We start from the raw sequence: 21,599 nt of genomic DNA on the forward strand, positions 1-21,599 counted from the left end.
GGGCTGGTTTTGTGTTTGCAAATTCCTTTAGTTTTTGTTTGTCCTGGAAGCTTTTTATCTCTCCTTCAATTTTCAATGACAGCCTAGCTGGATAGAGTATTCTTGGCTGCATATTTTTCTCATTTAGTGCTCTGAATATATCCTGCCAGTCCTTTCTGGCCTGCCAGGTCTCTGTGGATAGGTCTGTTGCCAATCTAATGTTTCTACATTGTAGGTTACAGATCTCTTCTCCTGAGCTGCTTTCAGGATTTTCTCTTTGTCTATGAGACTCGTAAGTTTTACTATTAGATGTTGGGGTGTTGACCTCTTTTTATTGATTTTGAGAGGGGTTCTCTGTGCTTCCTGGATTTTCATGCCTGTTTCCTTCCCCAAATTAGGGAAGTTCTCTGCTATAATTTGCTCCATTATACCTTCTGCCCCTCTCTCTCTTTCTTCTTCTGGGATCCCAATTATTCTAATGTTGTTTCATCTTATGGTATCGCTTATCTCTCGAATTCTGCCCTCGTGATCCAGTAGTTGTTTATCTGTCTTTTTCTCAGCTTCTTTATTTTCCATCATTTCATCTTCTATATTACTGATTCTCTCTTCTGTCTCATTTATTCTAGCAGTTAGCGCCCCCATTTTTGATTGCACCTCATTAATAGCCTTTTTGATTTCTACTTGGTTGGATTTTCTTTTACTTCTCCAGAAAGTGTTTCTCTAATAACTTCCATATTTTTTTCAAGCCCAGCTAGTATCTTTAAAGTGATGATTCTGAACTCTAGATCTGACATCGTACTAATGTCCGTATTGAGTAAGTCCCTGGCAGTCGGTACTACCTCTTGTTCTTTTTGTTGAGGTGATTTTTTCCGTCTCGTCATTTTGTGCAGAGGAGAATAGATTAATGAGAGAACAAAATGCTAGCAGAGTAACCACGTCCCCAGAAAATATACTCTAAACAAATCAGAAAAGACCTGAAGCAGTGGGAAAAGAAAGGGAAAGAGAGAAAAAAGAAAAAGAAAAAAAAGAAAAAGAAAAAGATAAAGATAAAAAGAAAAACAAACAAAACAAAACAACAACAACAACAAAAAAACCAGAATGTGATCAAATATGATCAGGCTGGTATATAGATCCGTGCCACACACTAGATTTGGGGTGTATTTTGGTCTTTTAGAAGATAGTGCCTCCCAAAATTTTAAAGAAAGAAAAACTTATATATGTACAAAAATAAGGGTTGATATGATGAAGGGATGGAATATGAGTAAAGATGGAAAGTATATAAAAAATTTTATAAAAGGAATTGATAAGAAGTTGTTTGAAAAAAGAAAGAAGAGGATTTAAAAAAAGAAAAAAAAAAGGGAGAGGATGTGATGAGGCAGGGGAATAGAAAACACCATATACTAGAGATTTAGGGTATATTTTAATCTGTTAGAAGAAACTATCTCAAAATTTTAAAGAGAGAACAACTTATATATATATGCCAAAAATACGGGTAACTACTATGAAGGGATAGAATATGACTCTAAAAATGAAAAATAAAAATGTTTTTTTAAAAGAAGGGATTGATAAGATGGTTGAAAAAGGGAAAAAGAAAAATTCAAAAAGAAAAAAAGAAAAAAAGACAGTTAAAAAAAATTAACTTTGAAAGACTAAAGAATCATGGTAAAAGAGCCATGAATTCTATGTGCAGTAGTCCCCTAGCGCTGGAGTTCTGCCGTTCTCATTGATCGGTGAACTTGGTCTTGGCCGGCTGTTCTCGCTGATCTTCTGGGGAGGGGCCTGTTGCCGTGGTTTCCAAATGTCTCTGCCGGAGGCGGAAGTGCCCCGCCCTTGCCCCCTCCCGGCTGAGTCATCTGCTCGGGTTTGCTCTCCGGGGCTTTTGTTCCCTGCGAGCTTTCCGTACAGCTTTGGGGGATGAGAGTGAAAATGGCGGCCTCCCAATCTCCGCCCCGGAGGAGCCGAGAACTCAGGGCCCCGCTCCTCAGGGAGCCCCCAGAGAAAAGCCGCCAGTCACTCCCGGCTCCCCGGTCTCCGGCCACACTCCGTGCTCACCCGGCCTGCGACCGCGCGCCTCTGTCTCTGGCCCCCGACCCCGGGTGGAGCCTCCAAACCCAGCAGATCCCTGCGGTGCACTCCCGCACGGCTCCTCCCGGGGAAGGAAGGGGAGTCTCCCCGGATCTGCCGCTTGTGGGGTCCCTGCTGGAGGAGCAGGGGCCGACGGTGCCGCGGATCACGGTCTATGGCCACCCCGAGCTGAGAGCCCGCGCCTGGGCTCCGCCTCTGCAGCCGGCTTCCCTGCTCCGATCCCTGGGAGCTCTGCCGCCCTCAGGCACCCCCGGTCTTTCTGTGACCCCGAGGGTCCTGAGACCACACTGTCCCGGAGGGTTCCACCCCCCGCTTAGCCACCAGAGTGACGTCCCTCAGCGGAGCAGACTTTTAAAAGTTCCGATTTTGTGCTCCGTGGTTCTATCACTTGCCAGAAGCGACCAACGGAGGTCCCCTCTCCCGCCGTCTATCCTCCCGAATATCGCCTCGGATTCACTTCTCCGTACGTCCTACCTTCCAAAAAGTGGTCGCTTTTCTGATGAGAGAGTTGTTGCTCTTCTTTTCTTCGATCTCCTGTTGAGTTCGTAGGTGTTCAGAGTGGTTTGATCCCTATCCAGCTGAATTCCTGAGAGGAGACGAAATCCAGGTCTCCTACTCCTCCGCCATCTTGCTCCGCCCCTTTACCCTGGCCCTTGTGAGTGAACATCAGCTGGTCTGTTCTTGCAAAACCTCGGGGTCTGCAGTTCTGTTCTCTTTCTCCTATCTCCTCAAGGGCCCTTCTTTGCCTCAGGCCACATCAGAGAGCACAGGATCTGAGGTAGAGTTAGCACGAGTATGCAGTTGGTGCTCAGTCCATACTTGTTGAATGATTGAGCGGATCTCCTACTTGTGACCTACACACCGTGCGTTATCACCCTTCCCACTGACTTGCCTTAGGTCTCAGACTGGGGTGCAGTGTTACAGGCCCACATGAATAGATGAGGCCGACTTATTTTTGGTCTTCTTGGTCTGAAAGGTTGACCCTAAAAGTTAATCAGCTTCCTTGCTTAAGTCCTTTTAAGATCCTGGGGAATTTTTTTTTTTTTAAGGATTTTATTTATTTGACAGAGAGAGACACAGCGAGAGAGGGAACACAAGCAGGGGGAGTGCGAGAGGGAGAAGCAGGCCCCCCCGCCGAGCAGGGAGCCCGATGCGGGGCTCGATCCCAGGACCCTGGGATCATGACCTGAGCCGAAGGCAGACGATTAACGACTGAGCCGCTCAGCTGCCCCTAGGACAGGTGCATTTTATGTTTATTCAGGAAATAAGTTTGGTTCTGGAATTCTCTCGACCCTTCTGATTTTGATTCCGTGAAATGTGTTGGCCGTGATGTAAAAAGTCCTGCCCTGGTGGTCTGAGGGAGGTGGGGTGGGTCTGGAATAAGCTCATCCACCCTCGGAATCCACCCTCCCCATCCTGCAGATGGGCCCTTTTCTTCCGAGTCTGCTTCTCCAACCGGCACAGCCTCTGGTGGAGACTGGCTCCAATGTGTGCTCACCTTGGTGAGGGCATTCCCTCCAGTGAGGCAGGCACAGTGTTTTATATCCGCGACCATATTGCTGACTTCAGTTATAGGCTCAGGAAATCCCAGGGACTTCTTGACTTCCATTGGAGCCATCTTGCTGGGCTCCGCTGAGAAGCAGGTGGGACCTAGGCCCAGGATCAGCACAGGGAAGTCTGCTTCCCTCCCTGCCCCGCCCCCCCCACATGCTCACTGCATTCCAGAATGATCCAAGATTACAGAAGAGACATACAGGAGGGGTTTTTAGGGAGGTCTGATCTAACCTCGGCTTAGGCTGCTCTCTTTGTCAAGTGTGTCCAGAACTTTCCAAAAGCATCGATCATACAGGTGTAATGCTGAGTGTATAGCTACTTGGTGTGTCCCTTTTATCTTTGGAGAAATGGCACTTCTGTTAAGTGTACAAGCAAGCCCTCGTAATCCAAATACTTATCTGGGTTTCTCAGTTGTTTCTTATTCTAACACTAGAACCACTGACTCAGATAGTTTTGGAAAAGCCAGGGTTTCTGTTTTTCTTCCCTGACACACCCCGCCCTTGAGGCTTTGTAGATGGGAGCAGATGGCTCCCTGTCTGAGCCGGGGTGAGGGACAAGGGGAAACACAGCGAGGGGAAACATAGTTTACTCTCCCAACGTGTTTTCCCATGAAGTTGGAATCATGCACCACCTCCCCTTTCTCAACACCAGCCGGCACTCTCTTTCTGGAAAGAGGACTATAAACGAAATGGTTTGGGATTTATACAAACTCTAAATGGTGACTACAGTTTGGCTAAGCATGTAGTTCTGTAGCCATAAACAAGAAGGAGTGAAAAGAAGAAACTGTCACCCCTAAATTGGGGCTGTGCTTTATTTCTAGTTTCAAATCTTATTCCCTATCAACAGAAAGCTAGTCTTCACCCAGTTGTGTCTTTTCTTTCTAGCCCAAGTCATTGACAAATGAGGACATGGGCACAAGTGGCCAATTAAATGGAAGATGGACCCAGGTGCCAACAGAAAATGAGCTCCAAGTGAGAGGAATTTGCCCAGCAGGGGACTGAGGGGGCCGAGGGCAGGGGAGAAACTCGGCTTTTGCAAAAACAAGCCTGTTCTGATCTAGCTCTGAAAGTGAAGAGAGCCGTAGTGGGTCATCATATAATTTTTTCAGAAAAAAAAAAGAGAGAGAGAGAGAGAGAAAATACAAAACAATCCATTCTTTCTTCACTCCAAGAATGAGGCATACCCAGTCGCCATTACCACCTACTTTATGTTCAGTGTAAGGTAAATAACTCGATTTCATCATTTTTAGTTTAATTTTTTAAGGCATTCTTTTTTTTTTTTTTTAAGATTATATTTATTTATTTGAGAGAGAGCATGAGAGGCGTGAGGGCCAGAGGAGGAAGCAGACTCTCTGCCGAGCAGGGAGCCTGATGCGAAACTCCATCCTGGGACTCCAGGATCACGACCTGAGCCGAAGGCAGTCGCTTAACCAACTGAGCCACCCAGGCGCCCTTTAATTTTTTAAGATGAAGTCCAAATCATACATTTCTCCACTATTTATTCTATTCATAATAGAATCTGAGTCCCGTCTTCGAGTGGCTTTGCATTGTGGCTTTTTCTGGTTTCATTTCTCTTCTGATGACATGGACGCAATTCGTGATGCTTTGTCTTTCAACCTCTTAACAATGTGCCCCAGCCATTCCCAACTGCCGCTACCTTAATGCAGAGGTATTTTGCATGAACTGTTTCGACAGTTGCTAAATAAACGCCCACCCCCTGTGTTTCCTTGCTCTGATCCAAATGCACAGGTATGACCTTCAGAGAGCTTTCTAAATTGCGGTGACTATGTGAAGCTCCCACATAAAGCCTTCCAGTAACTTTCCTGACCTGTGGATCACAATCCATGTTCTTTACTTTAGCATGTGTGTGAGTTTTCTGGGCCTGCTGTCACAAAGTACCATAGACCAGGTGGCTTAAACAATAGCAGTTTATTGTCTCTGTTCTGGAGGCTGGAAGTCTGAGGTCAAGGGGTGGGGAGGGGTTGGCTCCTTCTGAGACTGGGAGCGAGAACCTGGTCCAGGTCTCTTTCCCAGCTGTTGGTAGGCGTTCCATGGCTTGTGGATGCTGTTCTCACCATGTTTGCATGTTGTCTTCCTTCTGTTCGTCCCTTTGTCCAAATGTTCCCTTTTTGTAAGGATACCACTTATATTGGGTTGGGGCCCTTTCTAATGACCTCATCTAAACTGATCATCTGCAAAGACTCTGTTTCCAAATAAGATCACATTTACAGGTACTAGAAGTCAGGGCTTCAACAACTTCTGTGGGGAAATAGTTCAGACTGTAACAGCCTATGAAGTCCTTTGTGACCCTGCTTTTAGGTTCCTGAACCACATCTCCTGTCACTATGACCCTCGGGCACAGGCACATGCACACACACGTGCATGCACCTGCATGCACGCACATGCCGTGAGGAACGTGCCCTGCAGCCACGGTAAATTTTCACTGTGACCCACTCTCATGTTCATTCATGCCTTTGGGACTTTGCACATACCATGCCTGCTGTCTGGAGCCCTTTTCCACTATAAAACAAGTTAAATCTCTCCCGAGATCACATCTTAAGGAGCGATCACTTCTTACTGGTATAATGAAGTCCAACAGAATGTGAAATAGGACCCTATGCTGAGACCCTTGATAGAGGGGAACTCTTCGTAGTTGAGAGAGGACTGGGAGTGGGTCAGGGGCATGGAGTGGTGCCCCAGCTCTGACCCCTCCAGGAATTTCAGGCAGGTGCCTTAGTCCTCTGGGTCTCTTCATCTGAGTAATGACGGAAAATGCTGGACTTTGTGGCCAGCAAGTTCCTAAGAAACTCCAACCTTTTGCTGTTAAAGGGTGCTTTCAAGTTGCATTTTTTACTCACGTCTTCAGAACTATGCTCAGTCTTTCTGCGGGGATCCTCCTGTCTACTCATGAGTAGTTGCAAATGCTCAGGGTCATTTCGGTTCTGAGAACAACAGCCTTCGCTTGACCTGCCCAGGAGGCCATGGCAGCGTTGAGTTCAGTCTGCAGTGCTGCTCTTCCTTTGCTCACCAAACCGGAGCAAGATTTAGGAGCAAGTCTGGACCCTCTTTCTTAAGGCTGCTGAGGGAAGCGTGGCGACCTGTCCCGGGTTCAGCAGCATCCCTTTCCCCTCATCGCTGGGCCTCAGCAAGAATGATTGCACATTATCGTCTCCAACACCGTCCTGCCCACAGAGCTTCCTTCCAAGCTAGGAATAATAGAGCATGCACTATGTCTTGGCCACTTTGCAAAATTAAGAGTCTGTTTTTATGTGAAGGGAAATACTCTTCCTCGTTTCAAAATTGCAAATTTAATAAACTCTTCGAAGGTTGAGAGTTATATTGGAAAAAACCCAGCCGAGACAAAGGGTTGGTGCCAAAGTAAAGGTAAGTTTACAAAAATGTTTTAGGTTCTAGAAACCAGTGGTGTAGGAATAACAGGGACAGGGTGTTGCATAATATTTTCCACACAAATATTTACTGACTCCAAGGGCAATAGCAGTAAAATATCACCCCAGGGTGAAACTTACCACTGAGATTGGGTTGGACAGTCCGTTGATCTTTATTTACCCAAAGGCAAATGCATTTGATGTATTAGCCTGGACTCTCCAAGGTGGGGTGTTGTATGTTTATCTGCTCTTATGGGGTTACTCCCCCCTGGTCTATGCTATAACTGCTGAGTGTCTGCTATTTATGGAGTTTGCTTTTTCCAGGAGAGAGCCAGCAGCTTGTAGAAACATGCAGGGTTACATAATGGCCCCACTTGTCTGAGGAGAGCTTTCTTCTCCGACAGTAGTCAGCACTGCTAGGGAGGGAGGTCAGAAAGCAAGAGGCAAGAGTGATGTGTTTCTCTACCTACTTGTTACCCAGTTCTTGAATTTTAAAAAATTCTGTAGTCTTTTGTCTGTTAAGAAACAGTTCCCCATTTCTTGGATAACAGTGGTTTCATTTCCAGTCCCTTGTGCCTCTGATGGATTCTTTTAGCTGTATAGTTTCTTGAAAGATGATTATCCAGAAGTCACTCCAAATAAGTTATATATTTAGGCTGAATTGATAGTGAAACAGCATCCTTTTAATTATTTATCCATATAGCTCGATTATCACCAAAATATGATGTATATTTCTACTGTTGGTGATTTCCCTCACCTCAAAAGCTACTGGAAACTTAGAAATAATCAGTTACAATCTAACTAATTAGCAGGCTTCCAGTTAAGCTGGTGTTTTAATTTTACATTCTGTTCCAAATACAGATCAACGATAGATGCAGTATGAGAGCAAGGGAATTAAAACAGCTTACCCAAGGCACTATCATGAAAAGAACTATCTGGGCCAGGAAAGGAAGTGTGAAGTGGTGAGTGGAAACAGACCTGTGGTTCTTGTGGACTTGAGGCCCCAAAGCAGTCAGGGCACATGAGAGTTCAGTTCCGTAGAGAGTAGGCCTGAACATCGTCCTTTTGACTGCTTAGAGAGGACCCACATTCATTGCTTCTTGGAATGGAAGCAGGAAAAAGCTGCTGCTGGTCACAACCTGAAGCCATTGTATAGATGAGCCTACTTGCCTGGGGAGATGGAGGACAGACACAACGATACGGCCCCAAATTACATGTTGGCTCAGTGACTGGATCGTCAGTGTCCGTAGACTGCTTTTGTGCCATGCTGTCCGTATGAGACTTGGTTCTGGACTGGAGACACTGGAGGGCTAGATGGAAGTAAACAACACTGTAGACAGGGAGGGTTAAGAGTCAGAGAAAGGGACAAAGGGAGGTAGGGAGAGAGAAACCAAATTGAGCCTGCAAAACAAAACTCCAAAGCACCTGAAGAAACCTAATGAAGATAGTCAACAAGAGTCAGCGGTTGAAAGTTGAATTCATCCCAGATGAAATAAAAATACAAGAACAGCCTGAAAAAAGACTGTTACTGAGATCGTTGGTGATATAAATTGGTAAATAATATCCATGTAAAGAACTGGAAATTATGAAATAGACAGAGGCAGAAATATAGTCACAATAGGTGAGTCTTAAAAAGAACCAATTATACAACTTAGAAATTTTAAAAGCCACTGAAAAATAAGTAAGTTACAGACAATTGAAGAAGGAATTGTTACCTTGAAGGTAGTGCTGAAGAAGTCAGAAGAATGAAAGCACAGAGAGTTGAAGATTTGGGGAAAAGAGAAGAAAAGTAAGAAATATGGAGGTAATGGCAGAGAAACAAGATATTAAATGAATTGTTTACTAAAACTTAAAAAAATGTCTACTCCTAGTATCAAGAAAAATAAATAAAAATAAATCCCACTTAGATACATAATAACAAAACTGCAGAAAGTCAGAGATGATAAGAAAATCCTAAGAGCTACAAGACCTGAAAGACATATCAACTACTAACAACTTATTAACAACTGAAGTTCCCAAAAAGCAAAGAAATAATATCTTTAAAGTACTACAGGGAAATCATGACCAACCTAGAGCTAAACTTGCTAAAATATTATTTTGAGTATGTGAATGTGAATGTCCATTTTTAGCCAAGTGGTGGACTAGATATACTGAAGGCCCTTCTACTGAAAGATTCTAAAATATTGAGTAAAATATGTATAAAACAACTTGAAATGTAAAACTAAGCTTGTTAGAAAGTAAGATAAATCCTCAGAAGTAAGAGAAAGAAAGAAAGAAAGAGAAAAGGAAGGAAGAGCTATAGAATGAATCTAGCATGGTAAACTTGTATTAAAGTTAGTGCTTCCATGGGAGACATTTGGCAATCCCACTAATCTAGACCTTTGGCTTTAACAGTTTTTTTCTGGAAACAGACAAGTCCTCGGATCTCCAGGAAATAAGGAATGGAATGGAGATTCCCATATGAAGCCAGGATCTACCTCAGTGAAAAGACAAACTGGAAAAAAATCCACCCCAAAAAAGCAGATCTCAAGGAAATTTATCTGTCTTGGCTTTGCCTCTGAGTGGAAGGAATTAAAAAAGCCTCCCCTGCATTATGCTAAGTGAAAGAAGCCAGACACAGAAAAATGCTGTGTGATCTCACTTATATGTGGACTCTAAAGTAGTCAAATTTACAGGAGCAGAGAGTAGAATGATGGCTGCTAGGGGCTGGGAGGAGGGGAAATGAGAGGTGATGGTCAAAGGGTGCAATGTTACAGTTATACAAGATGAGTGAGTTCTGGAGATATACTGTATAGCATACTGCTTATAGCTAACAATACTGTGTTTTTGTATACTTCAAATTTGGTAAGAGGGTAGATCTTATGTTAGGTGTTCTTACCACACCCAGAATAATAATAATGATAATGATGATGATGCTAAAGAATAAGAATAGGGATGGAGGGAGACTTTGGGAAAGAATGGATGTGTTTATGGCCTTGATGGTGTGGATGGTTTCACAGGTGTACTTATTCCCAAACTCATTGAGTTGTACACATTTAATATATACAACTGTTTACATATCAGTCATACCTCAATAAAAAAAGACTCCTCTGAGAATTTAAAAGCCACAGATAGCCCTTTATGTAGGAATAAGTTCATATTCATTCTGACAGTGTGATCTGAAAAGTTAATTCACATTGCTCTTGATAAGAGTTAACGCACACCCTTTGTGGAAGAATGTGTCTTCTCCTCCAAACTTAAAATCCCCACAAAGACCTAATTAGTGATCTCACAATTAAAAATAAATAAATAAATAAAAATTCATGAAGAAACAATGTGTGAGAATCAGTGGGGGAGAAAACCCAAATCAGATATAACAGGACCTCAGATATTAGAATTATCAGGTACAAATATAAAGTAAGTTTATTTAAAATATTTAAAGATATAAGATAGGAAATTGAAAACCTAACCTAGGAATAACAAACTATCAAAAATACCTGGAAGATTATTTTTTTAATGAACCAAATATTAGGTTGTGCTATATGAAATTTCCAATTTTATCAATCAAAAAGGTCCCATATTGGCAATTTTCATATGGTTTAACCATATGGTTCTAATAATAGAATATCTGGAAGTTAAAAAAATAATCATCGAAACTTCAAAGTTATGGACTGGGGTAAACAGGTGAACTGGAAGAGAGATCTGAAGAAATTATCCAGAATAAAGCACAGAGAGCAAATGAAGTATGTAAAGTACACACTAGAGGTAAGAGAGACAGAGGAAATATTGACAGGGTATAAAATATATCTAAATGGAGCTGAAGAAAAAAACAGAGGTAATATTCAAAGAGATGACTGAGAATATTTCATAATTAATGAAAAATATGAATCCTAAGAATCTGGAACCACAACAAATCCCAAGCAGGAAAAATAAAAAGAAATAAACACTTAAACACATGATAGTTGAGTCTGAGAACTCCAAAGGCAAAGAAAATATCTCAAAAACAACCAGAGTAAAGATCTACAAGAGGAAAAATAGCCACAAAATTAAGAGTTTTCTTCTCATTGGCAATAAGGAATAAGGAATATTATCTTGAAATCGTTAAAAGGAAGTAACTGTCAGCCTAGTATTACATACTTAGTGAAACAGGATATTTTCAGATTGCAGTAGTATATACGTATATACATATTATATAAATATATAAATATACAAATATACATATTATATATGTAAATTACTTACAAAAGAGTTTAGAACATAGTAAGTAATAAAAAAATGTTAACTACTATTGTGTTAGACATTCTAGGTGAACAAAACCAGGAGACTTTACTATCAGCAAACTCTTACTAAAGATAATTTTTAAAAGAGCGTATTCATTAAGCAGGAAACTGATCCTGGAAGAAAGATACAAGAATATAAGAATGAATGATGAGCAAAGTACATTGTAAAGATACTTAATCTAAAAGAAAGTCACTGACTGTGAATCAATAATGATATCGGATTTATGGGTGTGAAAAAAGAAATAAATATCGGACAACAAAGTCTGGTAAAGTTTGGGGGGAGGGTGGTGATTAGAGTCTTTAAGCCCCTTAGATTATTTGTGAAATGGAAATTATTTTGATTTACTGTAGAGCTACTAATGAAATAGGTCCTTTAAGAATGCAAGCTGGTGCAGCCAATCTGGAAAACAGTATGGAGGTTCCTCAAGAAGTTTAAAATAGAGCTACCCTACGACCCAGCAATTGCACTACTGGGTATTTACCCCAAAGATACAAATGTAGTGATCCGAAGGGGCACCTGAACCCCAGTGTTGGAGCAAATAAGTCCAAGAGCTTCCCAAGAAAATTGGGGATTGAATTTTTTGCTCTTGAATATCTGGAAATGTTTTATTCCACTTTAATATTTTGTCTTGTATAGATTTCAAGGTTCCATATCATTTTCCCCCCCAAAAAGTATTTTTAAAGTACTGCTCCATTCACCGAATTCTAACTTTCAGTGCTATTGTTGAGAATTACTTTGCCACCTAGATCCCTCATCCTCTATACAAACTTGTTTTGTTCCCTCTGGAAGACAATGGAACAACGTTATATGCTTTGGTTTAGTTCATTTTTATCTTTTGTGTTGGGAAATAGGGAGGGGCTTTAAAATCTGAACACTTCTTTCCATTTTGGGAAATTTTCTTGAGTTATTCTTTTCTTCTGCTTTTTAAATGAACTTCCCATTGTATAATGTTCGACATTCTGAACTGACCCTATTTTGTATTTCTTTTATTTCTACTTTTTGAGACTTTTCTTTACTTCTATTTTTCAACTGATTGGTTACATTTTTATTTAATCATTTTTAATTTACAAGAGTCTTTTTTGGTTCTCTGTAGGTTCCTAGTACCTTTCTTAATAACGTCCTGTTTTCATTTCACGAATACAATACCTTCTGTTTCTTGAGAATATGAATTATGAATTTTTTTTATTTTATTAGTTTTCTTCTATTCTCTTCAGTACCTTGCATTGTGTCTGTTTTCTCCCATATGCCTGTTTTTGTTTCTTTTTTTTCTTAGATGTTTTCATTAAATATTTTATGTTCCTTGACTATCTACTCGTTTAAGAATAGTGTACCCCAAAGAAGATTGGAAGCCCTGTGTATATGGACAGAATTTGTTGAGTGGTAGGTTTCACTCTAGAGTGATCTGGATGGGCTGTTCACAGGGAGACCTCCTGAATTTGTTTTTTGCTCTCAAGCTAGTTAACATTTCTGGTGAGGAATTCTCCAACCTTTTGTTTGAGAGTGGGAAAGGGATACAAGTCTGATTGGAAGTGTTTTCTCTGAGCCAAGTCAGGGAAGAAGTCTGGCGGTCTCACCTGACAATACATAGACCCTCACTTAATCCCCAGTCCTAGTACAGTCTTCCACTTTTTGCTATTCCTTAAGTCCTTAAGTAACCCTTCAATTTTCTGCTGGGTGTGGGAGAATAAATCTCCTGCATGCCTAAGAGACACAAAAGGATTTCAGGTTAATATAGACTTTCAGTGAATCTATTTTGACTTCAGCTACACCCCACTTTTAGAAATATGTTGTGTCTGATTGTTTCATGGCTTCTTGCTTTTGGACTTTCCCAACTCCCAGCTTAGTTTTCAGATTTCTCCAGGCTGCTAAGTTAAACATCACTTTCCATCTTTTCTCCAGTTTATAAAATCAACTGCATCTCTCACAGTCTCTTTGTCTTTGTGGTTATATGCCTTTGTTTAATACCACCTTTATCCCTTTACTGTCTTTTTATTGGGTATTTTTTAGGGGAGGGTGGATGGAAGGGAACAGAAGTAAGCACATACAACCAATCTGCTATTTCCTAGATCACTATTAGTCCCTAAGAATAAAAAAACCCCACATAGTTATGTTAAAGATTTTTTCAGACATTATGAAGATAATGTGAGTATTATATTAAAACCAAATGTGGGAAATAGAACATGCTATACAAGTAGTGCTGTTGTTATTTCTATTTCTTTAGGGGGGAATTCTCTCATCTGTTGTGTTTGCTATCTTCATGTCATTTTTTTTTCTCTCCTTGGACCTTTTGGTTTGCAAGCTTATATTGAATGGGAGTTATATGTTCCTATCTGGGGGTTTTCTGCTTACTTGAATGAATACCTCTCCCCAAGATCCTCAAATCAGAACCAGGTTTCATATTATTTCCTTTAGGCTCTCCTCCCAGGTGAAATATTGCAGAACCCCTCCCAGAATATTATATGATAGCTTGGCTCAATAAGTAGGCTCAAGAGATGCCTGCATGGCTCAGTCAGTTAAGAGTCTGACTCTTGGTTTCCTCTCAGGTCATGATCTCAGGGTCGTGAGATCAAGCCCTGCATTGGACTCTGTGCTCACCGCAGAGTCTGCTTGAGATTTTCTCTCCCTCTCCCTATGCCCCTCCCCCTGCTCTCTCTCTCTCTAAAATAAATTAATAAATAAATAAATCCTTAAAAATATTAAGCAGACTCCAGGTTATCTCCATTCTTTTATTTTATCCCAGGCAGCTGATCAATTCCAACCATACACACAGGCTAATTTTTCTAGCCTTCAATTATGGGTCAGGGAGTCTTGCCCTATTGTGTTTCTAGAAGTGACTCCCTCACTGTGTTTCAGTCACCCCCCTCACTGTGGTGCTCTTTAATTTCCCCATACAAATTGAACTCCCAGCTGCCATTGCAAGTTTCCAATCCTGGCATCCACTAAACCTAGACAACTTTAGTCAATTTCAGCACTGTGCTTCCAATTGATTTCTGGTTTACTGAGATGTTTGTTTTGTATGGGAAAAGAGCTTTACCCTTATGTCTTTTGTTAACTGTCATAGCTATTTTTTTTTTTTTTGAAACAGAGAGGAATGCAGATATCTTGCTGTATTGTCCTGCTTCACCCCTCCACCACTACTTGATTTTTGGGATGCATTTATTCAGATTAAGAAAGTTCTCAATCATGAATAGCTGTTGAAATTTATCAAATGTTTTTCTGCCTCTGTTGAAATGATCACATGATTTCTCTCCTATGTTTTGTTAATATCATAAACACTGATTGATTTTCCAAGGTTGAAACAACTTTGCCTTTCTGGAATAAACCCAATTTGGTCATGATATAATAATATTCTTTATATATATCACTTCATTGTTAATATTTGGTTTAGGACATCTGTGTTTATGAGTGACATTGACCTAAATGAGTTGGGAAAGGTTTCCTTCTTTTTATATTTTCTGGAAAGTTTATGTAAGGTTGGAATTATTTATGCCTTAAATAATTCACCAAGGAAGGTGTCTGACACTTGAGTTTATTTTTAAAATATTTTAAATTAAAAATTTAATAGATATAGGACTAGTCAGATTTTTCTACATTTATGTGTTAGTTTTGATAAGTTGTGTTTTTTTAGGCGTATTTTCAGTCTACGTAAATTTTTAAATTTATTGACATATAGTGATTTTCATCACACACGTATACTCTATTTTTAATGCCTTTGAGATTTTCTCTTTAATTCTTGATGTTGGTAATTTATGGTTCATATTTTTTGTTCTTCATAAATCACCATGAATTTATCAATTTTATTAGTCTTTTGAAGAGGCAACTTTTGTTTTATTTTTGGGTTCACTCATATCTGTTCTCATATATTTTGTTCCTCTTTTCTACTTTTTTTTGGTTTATTTACTGTATTTTTTTAACTGCTTGAAATGGATACTTAGATTATGATTTTCAGCATTTCTTTTTACAATATTCATTGAAGGCTATTGATTTCCTTATGATCATGGCTTTAGCTGCATTCCACAGATTTTCGCACTTCATATTTTTAGTAACCTGCATTTAAGAAAAGTTGTTTATTTCCATTGTGGTTTCTCCTTTGACCCATGAGTAATTTAGATGATATTGCATAACTTTTAAATATTTGGGGATTGTCTAATGTAGTTCCACCGTGGTCAGAAAACATATCTTATTAATCAGCTCAAGTTGTGATAACAAAATATCATAGATTGGGTAGATTAAGCAACAAAATTTATTTTCTTACAGTTCTGGAGGCTGAAAAGTCTAAGGTCAAGGTGCCAACAGGGCACAGTTTCTGATGAGAGCTCTCTTCCTGGCTTGCAGACAGCTGCCTTCTCTCTGTGTCCTCTTATTGGCAGAAAGAGAGAGCAAGCTCTCTGGTTTCTATTCTGATAAGGGCACTAATCCCATCATGAGGGTCCCACCTTCACGACCTTATCTAACCCTAATTACCTCCTAAAGTCCCAGTCTCAAATACTATCACACTGGAGATTAGGACTTCAACATAATAATTTGGGGAGGGATATAACCATTCAGTCCATAGCATATACTATGTAGTATTTTTTTTTTTTTTACTATGTAGTATTTTAATCCTTTGATTAACTTGTTTCTGTTTTACTTAGGATTTATACTTCTCTTTTATTTAGGGTTTAGACTATATAATTATATGCAAAAAATTTTTTATATATATTTGTCAGATTTTGTGCTCAAGGTTTTTCCTACCTTCATGATGCATTAAAATATTTTAATCTTCTTTTTCACTTTGGAACTTTTGAAATGACATGGGAATCACCTGTTTCTTGGAAATTTGTGGGAACTCGACCACAAAGTTAACAGGATCTAGTCCCTTTCTTGAATAGAACTTTTTGTAATTTCCTAAAAAGTTACTTACTTAACCAAGGTGTTCAAATGCGTTAGTTTTCTACATTATTTTTTTAAAAGATTTATTTGTTTGAGAGAGAGAAAAAAACACAGGAGGGGGGGGAGAGACAGAGGGAGAGGGAGAGAGACAATCCCCATTGACCGCAGAGCCCGACGTGGGGCTTCACCCCATGATCCTGAGATCATGACCTGAACCAAAATAAAGAGTCAGATGCTTAACCAACTGAGCCACCCAGGTGCCCCAATTTTCTATATTCTTATTAAGGTTTGCCTTCTTTATATATCAGGAGCTTAGAGATGTATTTTATAGCCTTTAAAAATTTTTATTACTTATTCTTCCATTTTTCTTATATCTAAGAGCTGTACTTCATACGTATTTATGCTTTTTACTTAGTCTTCATACTTGTATGATTATTATATCTTCGTTGTGAACTTTTGTCTTCATAAGTAAAAATTTTAATGTTTTTGTCCCATTTGTCTTGAATATATTTCATTTTTTATTTTTCTTCTTATTTACACAAGTAAAACATGTTTATTATGGAAAATGAGAAATCAGAAAAGCTGAAATTCACCTTTAGATTAACACTATTTTTTTTTTCAAAGAACTAACTTACTTTTTCTAATAATGAGTGTTTATTTTAAGAAAAATCAGGGGAAAATACTGGCAAGAATGAAGAAAATAAAAATCCTATCATTTAGAGATCATCACTGTTAACATTTGGATGTATAATTATGCAGACCTTTTTTCTGCATTTATAAATGCATAAAACAATATTATAAGGTATTTTTTATGTTTTCTCATAAAAAATATCAAATTTATTTCTATGTCAATAACTATACTTCTACTTTGTTTTTTCATGGCTGCTAGCATTGTACTGTATGAATATACAATTATTTATTTTAACCTTTATTGTAGAACATTTTGATTGTTTCCTTCCATTTTGTAAAATTTAATTTTTTTTTTTTTTGCTATTACAAACTATCTTGGAGCAAACATCCTTTTGTGTCACTTTTAAGCATTTTAAATTTGTTTCCTCGTGATATAGCTCTACAGTAACTAGTTAGAAATCCATGTTCACTAATAATTACATACCCACAAATTAAGATAACTATAATGTACAACCTTACACCCATCAGATGGGCAGGGATATGGTCCAGTATTGGTATAGGGGTAGGAAGCCAGGCGCTCTCACATGCTTCTGCTGGGAGTGTGAATTGAGAGAATCTTCCTTGAATGCAATTTGGAAATATATATCAAAAGCAGCTTGCCCTGGTTTTTCATTTTTACAGATGTTTCATGAGAAAACCTGATTTTTCCAAGATCTTATTGGAAAGGAATCACATTATATATACACATGTTGTAAATCCAATCCTAACAGAGAAGAATTTTCTTAGGGATATTCCAAATAATGAATCCAGGTGCCCTGAAAATTTCCTGAAGTGTGCTTTTAAGCATTTAAAATTTCTTTTGACAGCCATATAAATCATGCTTGCCTTGGGGCTCTATTCAAAACAAAACCCAAGCTTTTATTATGGATAGATGATGGTATGCTAGAATGGGGAGAAGTCTGCTTCTTTTGTACTCTGGGCTTTCCCAAATGGGTAGAACCTTTAAACCCTTACTGACATTTCTTTAAACATTACGTTTCTGTATTTTCATCGCATCTAGTAGTGGGGATGCGGTGGCTCTCGGGTCTGCACATGGAGCGTGAAGTCTGGACGTCCCGAGAACTTGAAGTTGTGTATGCTCTGACCGTCGCACGTGGTCTCACAGGACACTTTGACTTGCCCTGTTGTGTTTTGGTACAGGTGGCACAAGGGCTCTTGGGGCCCCTGCTCAGCTACCTGTGGTGTGGGAATCCAGACCCGAGAGGTGTACTGCCTGCACCCGGGGGAGTCCCCGGCCCCCGCTGAGGAATGTGGAGACGAGAAGCCGCATGCCCTACAAGCGTGCAATCAGTTTGACTGCCCTCCTAGCTGGCACATTGAAGAATGGCAGCAGGTAATATGGCAGCCTGGGGTCCCCATTGCCTACCACTGCAAGAGCCCTGACCCCCCCACCTTCCACCTTCTCAGTGTTCCAGGACGTGTGGAGGGGGAACTCACAATCGAAGAGTCACCTGTCGGCAGCTGTTAACGGATGGCAGCTTTTTGAATCTCTCTGATGAATTGTGCCAAGGACCCAAGGCATCTTCCCATAAGTCCTGTGCCAGGACAGACTGCCCTCCGCATATCACTGTGGGAAACTGGTCAAAGGTAAGGGCCATTCCCCACCTCATGGTCCCACCTCTTTTTTGCCCTGTGTTTGTTTCAGACTCTAAATATGTCCTCCACAAGATGATCCGGGAGCATGTGGTTGGGGTACATAACCCGGAGGCCTCCAATGGGGGTAGAGAGGCAAGCTGACATCAGAAATCATCTTGACACATAGGAAAGGGCACTTTCTGGCATTCCTGGACTTCCCCCGAGCCCTGCGTTCAGTGCTGGGCACGGTCAAACCCCGTTGTGCTCATCTCATCCTATAGTCCTACAAGGGCGCCAGAAGCAGACGTCATGGCCATGTCTTCTCACTGGCCTTTTAGAGTGGAGACTGATGGTGCTTCCCGCCCCGTCCATTCTTTCTGTGAACAGTGAATTTGCAGTTGCTGACTATGTATCGTCAAAGTAACACTGTTAACCACGTCTGCCCCAGCTTGCCTTTGTGTCTTCGCTCTTGTCCTTGCTCTCAAATCCTGGATCCAGGTTTGAGCTTTCCTCTTCTGTGAAATCTTTCATCTCCTAAAATCATGAAGGATTTCCCAGCTTTAACTCACAATGACCCAATTTTTTACTGTACTTCAGTGGGGAGCTACATCCTGAGTATGTGTCTGGTTTTCCTGTCTGGCTTAGAGTATCCTTGTGGCCAGTGGCCATGAGATCGATGACAGGTCCTGGAGCTCTCCCAAGCTCTGAACAGGTAAATATTCTTCCCCAAGATTCTTTGCAAAGTCAGGGGAAATGCAAAGTGTTGTTGAAGTGATGATCTTTAGAAAAGCTCAAGCCTGCTAACAAGGACAAGCAAATCATTCATTAGGAGCATTTTTGCAGGGGGTGGGAGGGAGGCTGGGTGGCTCAGTCGGTTAAGCATCCAACTCTCAGTTTCCGCTCAGGTCATGATCTCAGGGTCGTGAGTTCGAGCCCCGTGTCAGGCTCTGTGCTCAGCGGGGAGTCTACTTGAGATTCTCTCTCTCCCTCTGCCCCTTCCACTCATGCTCTCTCTTTCTCCCTAAAATAAATAAATAAACCTTTAAAAAAAAAAAAAGAAGCCTTTTTGCAAGGAGAAACAAGAGGAGACAGAAGAGAAGGTTGCCCACGTGAGCTGGGTTGGAACTCAGGCGAGTCGGTTTCCTAGGCCACCACCGAGCAACCTGCTGGTCACCCCCAGAGATCAGCCCAAGCACAGTCAAGACATTGTCCCCATTCCCAGCCAAAACTGCATCTCTAGAAAACCTCCACCCGGGAGGCAGGATGGGCGTGTACACATGCTCAGGAAGGCAGAGCCAGCCTCAGCTTGTGAAACCAAAAGCCAACATGCAGACTCGGGTCCAGTCAGGCACACATGTTGGGTTTCCTACTGGGTTCAGCTTTTCTCCTGTTTGTTGAAATTTCCTTTCATTGCAGAGTTGCTTTGTTCTGGCAGAAGTTCTGATGCCACACTGCCACCCTCTCCAAAGGTTTCTGCCACACTAGTCCTTCTGCCCCGGGCTGGCTCGCTTGGGGGCAGCCATCCATCTTGTGGTTCTGGATAAGGCCTCTCTGTGTTGGAACTATCCACTAACCCTGGACAGAGAGAGGCTGAGGAGCCGTGCCAGAATTCCCATTTTTCACCGAGCCAGACCTCTCAGCCTGCAGCTGGAATAGTCCCCCTTCCTGACACTAGCTCTATTCATGGCATGTTTGGGCCTTGTTCATTCATTGGCTCATTAGTTTTTAGATCTGAACTAAGTTTTGGGCAAGAAGAAGCCTTTGATTCTTACACTGCTTTTCAAGTTCTAAGAAGGGAGCATTGAGTCATATATGGGGCAGTCTTCCCAAATGGTGGATTTCTGTGCTCCACGGACCCCTTGCAGCCTGTTTTGTGGCCCTGTTCCTTGATGGAAATCCAGTAAAATTGTTCCTCATTCTTTTTTTTTTTTTTTTTAAAGATTTTATTTATTGGACAGAGAGAGACACACGAGAGCGGGAACACAAGCAGGGGGAGTGGGAGAGGGAGAAGCAGGCTTCCCGCAGAGCAGAGAGCCTGATGCGGGCTCGATCCCAGGACCCTGGGATCATGACCTGAGCCGAAGGCAGATGCTTAACGACTGAGCCACCCAAGCTTCCCTCGTTCCTCATTCTTTACTCTCTTGGCTTTGATGGAGTAGTTGACCATTTTGTCTACCTTCATCATTCTCCTTCATGATGTTTCTTGGTGTTTTTTATTTTTCCTGTTTACTTAACCACATCTTGTTAATTGGTTTGTCTTCCTCCAGATCTCCAAAAAACTCAATATCTGACCAGATATTTGATGTGTATCACTGCATTTTTCCTCCATAGCTGCCTCTGTGTCCTGACCTCTTCTCTGACTTTTATAGATAATTCTCTATCTGCAGGAACAGTGTCTAACTTTCTGTTCAATACAGTGCCCCCAGCTCTCCAAATAGGATGTGTCTTCAACCTGGGAAAGCAAAGAGACAACCTCTTCATTCCCAACTGGCTCCCCACCTCACTCCCTGTCTCTGTCAGTACACCACCATCTTTCCAACACTTATGATCATCTCTGACTTCCTCAGCTCCTGTGTTCAGTTTCTGACACCTGCTAACTCTTCAATTCTTGAAATTTATCCATATGCTAAGTAAAAAGGAGAAGATCTCTTTAATGAGAAATTCTTACAAAGAACAGTTCAAGATACGTCCTGGACACATGGATTTATAAATATGGCATTCTAATTTTCAATAGGCTTACTAAATGACTCATGAAAATGATAGTATATTGCAGCCCATCCATACCAGCTTGCAAGAACCAACTGTGATCTCCTACCTCATGCTCAGTGACATCAGGTTGATAGCTTGAAATCAGCCATGATGGGAGCATTCACACCCCAGAAGTTGGCAAATATAGTCAATGCTCTCTCCCCAAGAACTTGTGAAGCGTTTACCAGCACACCACTGCATGAAAGGGTTATACACACACACACACACACACACAATCCTATTTATAAGACAGTTTCAGCTTATTGATGGTTACTTACAATGGAAATGATCTCAAGAAGTTCCAATGTCTGGGCTCCTTTTCACAAAGTCTAAGAATCTTGGTTGGGCTTCTCTAAGGTATTTTTTAGTTTTGTATTCATAACTGATGGTTGGTAAAGCTAGGAAATACCTGATCTCTAGCTGAAAATCCATTCTATCAATCATTATCCTA

General features: G+C 40.9%; 1 protein-coding gene across 5 annotated transcripts in view; it reads left to right on the top strand.

The window, feature by feature from the left end:
* The window catches only part of ADAMTSL3 (ADAMTS like 3), a 374,681-nt gene that overhangs the window by 266,191 nt on the left and 86,891 nt on the right, over positions 1-21,599 (top strand). For all 5 annotated transcript variants that reach the window (XM_035024252.1, XM_035024249.1, XM_035024250.1 and 2 more), the window contains 2 exons: positions 17,966-18,158; positions 18,233-18,412. In XM_035024252.1, the coding sequence (XP_034880143.1) occupies positions 17,966-18,158; positions 18,233-18,412 (373 nt within the window). The remainder of the gene's footprint in view (positions 1-17,965; positions 18,159-18,232; positions 18,413-21,599) is intronic.

This window comes from Mirounga leonina, unplaced genomic scaffold, assembly GCF_011800145.1.
Source record: "Mirounga leonina isolate KUSES-001 unplaced genomic scaffold, KU_Mleo_1.0 Mir_178, whole genome shotgun sequence".
Classification (NCBI taxonomy): Eukaryota; Metazoa; Chordata; class Mammalia; order Carnivora; family Phocidae; genus Mirounga; species Mirounga leonina.